Source organism: Elephantulus edwardii, unplaced genomic scaffold (assembly GCF_000299155.1).
Source record: "Elephantulus edwardii isolate Elephantulus edwardi_28Jun2011 unplaced genomic scaffold, EleEdw1.0 scaffold00155, whole genome shotgun sequence".
Taxonomy (NCBI): Eukaryota; Metazoa; Chordata; class Mammalia; order Macroscelidea; family Macroscelididae; genus Elephantulus; species Elephantulus edwardii.
In genome coordinates this window covers 4110286-4115739 of record NW_006399905.1, presented here as the reverse complement: position 1 = coordinate 4115739, position 5454 = coordinate 4110286, and the positions used below count along the sequence as shown (strand labels likewise).

General features: G+C 43.4%; 1 protein-coding gene across 2 annotated transcripts in view; it reads right to left on the bottom strand.

Moving 5' to 3' along the window:
- KCTD1 (potassium channel tetramerization domain containing 1) overlaps positions 1–5454 on the bottom strand; it is a 146112-nt gene continuing 140658 nt past the window's right edge. Inside the window, exons 4-5 of one of the 2 annotated variants that reach the window (XM_006895033.1) lie at positions 4413–4718; positions 1–1046 (exon numbers count right to left, since the gene is read on the bottom strand). In XM_006895033.1, coding sequence (XP_006895095.1) covers positions 888–1046; positions 4413–4718 — 465 coding nt within the window. In that variant the 3' untranslated portion in view covers positions 1–887. The remainder of the gene's footprint in view (positions 1047–4412; positions 4719–5454) is intronic. The other variant, XM_006895034.1, reaches the window with a different exon arrangement.

The following is a 5454-nucleotide window of genomic DNA, read 5'->3' as shown; positions in this document are numbered from 1 at the left end:
ATGTCCATTTGAATCCAGCCTTGCCCCAACACGCGTGCCGCAAGCAGACCTTATTTTTTAAACAGAGTTTATTGTATTTAATACATTATAAAATTTGAAAAATTGTAGGAAAGCAGCAGACTCAAACTGGAGCGATTCTAACAAGTAATAATTCTGGCCCCCTGGCAAAACTGATCAGTTTTAAAAACAGAGTCATGTTCACATCTGTGAGGCAGACAAAAAAAGTGTGACTTCTGTACAAACTACAGTTAAGATTTCATGTCTAATGCCTTTCAAATGCAATGTGCTCAGCAGAGTGTTCCTGAAATCCTGCCTGGTCCCTCCCTGCCTTCAAGACAGACATGAAACCTTCGGACGCAAAGAAACACCATTCAAGGTGGGCTTGGGGTTTTTTTTTTCCTTTTTTTAAAAAAAAAAAAAATATAAGAGGGACAGAGGAAAGAAAAAGGAAACCGAAATGATGGGATGGTTGTTTGGCAATGGAAACTGTAAGGAGATGTGTCCTCACCAGTCATGGCTTGTTTATTGGTCAGCAGGCCGCAGAGGCCCAGGACACTTCACACCATCCCAGCACCAACTGTAGCTACCACCTTTTTTGTGTTTGTTATTTTGCATTTCCTACCTTTTGACATATATATATATATATATATATTTATATATTTTTTACACCTTGAGGATAGCACTATTCCAATTGTTCCCATATGAATACAGGTATGGTCTCTATTTGATATAAATGTGTCTTTTTTTTTTTCTTTTTCCAATTTTAGGTCCAAGACTTGGTTTGCTGTCCCAACTGCTTGAATGTCCCTTGCTCATTTGTGAAATTTCCTGTGTAGGTTTTCGGGTGCGTGTTTTTTGTTTTGTTTTTGCCTAAGAAACAGGTCCATTCAGTCCAGAGGTTCCTGCTTTATCCGGATGACTGAGGACACGCGGGGCGTCCGTCTCAGTTCCCGCCGTAGGACGTATTCGCTGAACTGGGATGAGTCCACTCCTCCACCACAGGAGCCCAGGATTTCAAACCCTCTTTGCTGCAACCTCTCCAGGACCTGAAAGGGGCCGAGAAAGGCATGTTATCAGCAAGAGAAGTCTGTTAAACACATGAACACCCCCAAAAACTGTGTAGAGTTACAGATCATTTACTGCTTTGTTCCAACCTCCAAGTTCTTCTGAGAGGATCTCTCTCTCAGAGGGTGTATCGGGTGGAAGGGCAGTACAGTGAGCAGCAGTAAATCTCTTACATACTCAGCTTCTACCTGAAGTACTGGAGATGGGAGTCGACTCGGAAGTGCTTCAAAAGAAAGGTCTGGTGAGCTACTTCTGAAAAAATCAGCCATTGGAAAGCCCCTGACACACGTGGGGCATCCAAGAGAAGGAGCTGATACGATGGCAGCCAGGAGGAAGTGTACAGATGTTCCTGATACTGAAGTGTAGCCTGACACGCTTGCTTTGCTCACGCCTGTTCATTTAACAGGGAGCTCTTGTGGCCTAGTGGACACGGAGTTTCAATGTCAGTCCAAAGGCATGCAGTTCAAAGCCACCAGCTGCTCTGCAGGAGAAAGATGGGCAACCTCCTCTAGTGTGATTCAAAGCCTCTGAAGTCCTGCTGGAGGGTCAACTCTGAGATGGTTCTGACTCGGCAGGAGTGACTGAGTTCATGTAATGGTTACAATCACCTTGTATGATTTATAAATGAGAAAAGCTAAAGCTGCTAAGTCATGGGATTCTGTTTCCAACTCAGGTGTACCTGGCTACCAATCTCACGGATTTATTCACAAAACAGAATACAGCTTTCTGCAAAAGGGAAGGGTTTATATTTCAAAGCTTGCTTACCACTAAACTATACTCGATGGAATCAGAAAGGATATGGCAAGAATGATACTATCTCAATTTCCTCAGCTGGTGATTCATTTCTACTCTTACCTCTGCCATTGTTTGAGTGTCTCAACACTGGGTTACTCTTTCAGATCTCAGCTTGGAGGATTTATGTCATTTCAACAGCAGAAGAAATGGAAGCGTAAGAGAGCTGAGGCTTATCTATGTAAGTTGGCAAGTTTGTGGCAGAGAAGTGAGAATACATGCTATGGCTGTGGACTAGAAAACATCCAAAATAGAGATCTTGAAAATGCCTCATTTAAATGTAAATCACAGAATCCATTCTTTAATTTTGAAAGGAAATACCCAGTGTCAGAAAGAACCCTGAATGTGTCACTTCATGTCTGACTTCTGAAATGTAGGAAGTAGTTCCCGAGAACTTGAAATAGGCAAAGTATCAAAACTTGATCTAGAGCATTCTGTTCCATTTGGGATTCAACAAATATTAGGCCTGCAAATGATTCTGTTATTCTGGATGTAATGAAATGATTTCTTCACTATTATAAAAACAAGATGACTCAATCGTAACTTAAAAAAAAAAAGCCTGGCTCAATTTTTTGTAACAAAATGAAATGTTAATAAATAAGTTAGTAAATTCCAACAAATAAATAATAAAAAGTGAACTCTTACTTTATTAATATGATTATTATTATTACTTGCTTATCGACTTTTATATGAAGTACAGTTTACTTCCTGGGAAGCAGCTGGTAGGCGAAGAAGGAAAGCAAGAGAGTTTGTTCGCTAAAAAGAAAATCTCCAATGCTGACAAGTTGAAACACAAACAAACAAACAAACAAACAACATGCAAGTTTTATGAGACACAAATTAAAGTTCTACCCTACAATGTTCTATTTCTGTAGATAAATGTAAAATATACAAGCGGACCAGTGTGAAGACAACATTGAACAAAACATTCTCTAAGTTCAAAATCAAGAAGTTCTTTTGTGGCAGGTGAATAACAAGCTAGGGACAGCTCACCCCAAGGAAAGGTCCCCAGCAGGGATAGGAACTTAATCTACCAGCCAGAAATACCCCAGTTTGGTTGGCCAAACCACTACATTGAAAAGGATTCTTTGCTATGATTGTTGTTAAATGACGTTAAGTTGGAATCAACTCAGAGTTGATCCTCCAGTGGATTTTCTGAGGTTTTAAGAGGCATAGGAGGAGACTATGCATCTTTCTCCCACAGAGAAGTTGGTGGATTCGAACCACCTGCCTTTGGGTGGTAGCCCAACTCCTTACCCACAAGACCACCGGAGCTCCATTTGCTATGATTAATAAAAGAACTATAAAGGTAGAGGAAATCTGACATATATTTTTCTTTCATTGTTATAGTAGCTAAACTGCTAGCATAAAGAACTCCCTAAGCCTCTCCTTCCCTAAGGGGTCTGACATACATAATATGATAATCATCCAACATGATCCAATGTGGATGTGGTCAAAGCTTCTTTCAATGAAATGCAATCAGCTGACGCTTCCTGACCATTACTTTAAATATCACCTTGTTAACAGTGTAAAGTGGTCCTTGAGTTAAAATAGCTCCATGCCATCCGCTGTATCATATGTCATATCCTAAATGTCTATATCTCTCACAGACAATTTCTATTTCTTGATCAGTGGAGTGGGAAGAGGGGGTCAGGGCTGCGTCATGCCAGGTTTATCCAGTCGAAAATGTCTACATTTGATCAAATGCAAATGACCTGGGGTGCTCAATTTTGCAAGTATATAGCTTTATGATAATCACCAGCTGGTCTGCAGGGTGGGGCCCCCGGGCAGTGAGGAAACACTGTCCTGCTTCTGAATGGCTCAGTCCCTCCCTCCTCACTGGTGGGAAGCCAGGGGCAGGGAACTTGTGGGAAGGGGAAAGCCTTCAGGATTTAAACCCAGCGCAACCCAGCTCACTGCCTGTGACTCAATTCTGACTCAACAATGGCTCCCCCTGCAGGTTTTACAGGTTGTAAATCTTAACCTGAGCAGCCTTTTTTGAGCCTGTACTGGGCCCTTTTTGCCTGACTTGCCTGTTGTCCTGCTTTCAGACATCTGCCATAAACTTAAATTGTTATAAAGAGTCTTTGAACAGTCGTCAAGAGACAGGATACAAGGGCTCTCTGCTCTAAGCTTTGGGAGAGGGTTTTGTTGGGTAACTTCAGAACAAAGTCAAACTCTCCAAAAGTCTTACTTTGCTGACTTCAAATAACTGTTTTTTCTGACATTCCTAGCATTCCTCAGGGTCTGCTGAGCTTGCCGCCTCCTATGCCTGGCACCCACTCTGCTCCCAGTTATCCTCTTCTTATCTGATAAACATGATCTGGTCACTTCTTGTCCCCCCCTCCCCCCCATATAAGTTGTGTTGAAATAACAGTATCTCCAGTGCTCACACCAAAGCCTGGCAGACAGGGGGCTTCAAGATGGATTTGTAGGGTGACAGAGTGGATGCCCGTCTTTCCCACAGAGGCATCCACACGAGGGCCTTTGTCAGCCCCAAGAGGAAAGGTGGTGTATGAAGATCCGGCAGATCGCTGAGAATGCCTGCTCTGTACCTGGACTGAGTTGAGGTGACAGTATCCGTTCAGTGGGAACCTGATGACGTGGGTGGAGTCGTGGTTCCAGCCTGCGTTGACCGAGTTACACATCACGTCGCCTATCTCGGGGAACACTTCTTCTATCAAGGACTTGTCGCCACTGAGTGTGATCCTCTCTCCGAGGTCCGGTGCCACGCGCACCACGAGGCACTCGCAGGGCCTGGAGAAGCGCCCGCTTTCTCTGTCCTGTTTCCACCTCTCCATCTCCAATAACATTGGCTGAAGCTGGAAGTATTTTGCTTCTTCATATAATAAAGTGTAGTCCTGGGGAGTGGGAATGAAAAGAAAGATTATCTCACAGTGCAAAATGCAAAGTACTGAAAATATACACATAGCAGAGGATTTCCCCCACTCCTATTATTTCAATAAACAAATATGGGTGCAAAATTTTCACTTATGTCTGGTTTGCACTCTTTTAAACCTTCTCCAGGGGTTCAAATCTACCAGCTGTTCAGCTGGGAAAAAAGAGGCAATCACTCAGTTAGGAGAGTCAGAATTCACTCAAAAGCAGTAAGTCGGCCTTTGAAACGGCTGGGGATACGGATGGATGACGGAGATATGGAAGGTGGCTTCACTGCCCTGAGTGGGTGGCCTGCTGTCAAACCCAGAGAGAGATACACACACATCATGCTTTGACTCCTGGTAGGTGCAGGTGTGGAAAAGGAAATGAGTCTGGTTTTTTTAACAGCAAAACGACCCAGCCTTTAGGCATCGGCTCCTTTCCCCCCTCATCTATAAAACCAAATCCACTGAGTTAAAGTACAAGCTAACAAATAGGTACTAAACCACATACAAGAGACTGGATAGGAAGACAAATAGGAAGGAGAAAGAGGTCGCCCCTTAGGAACTCTGCTAACAAGCGGGGCAATGTTATATCTAAACGTAGCTATGGCCACAATCACTGCTGGGTGTGAGCAAAGTGCCTGCCTGTCCAGACAGCTGACTGGGAAGGCAGGGATCAGCTGATGCAGGCCTCTCCCTCACATCCACAGGCCTCTCC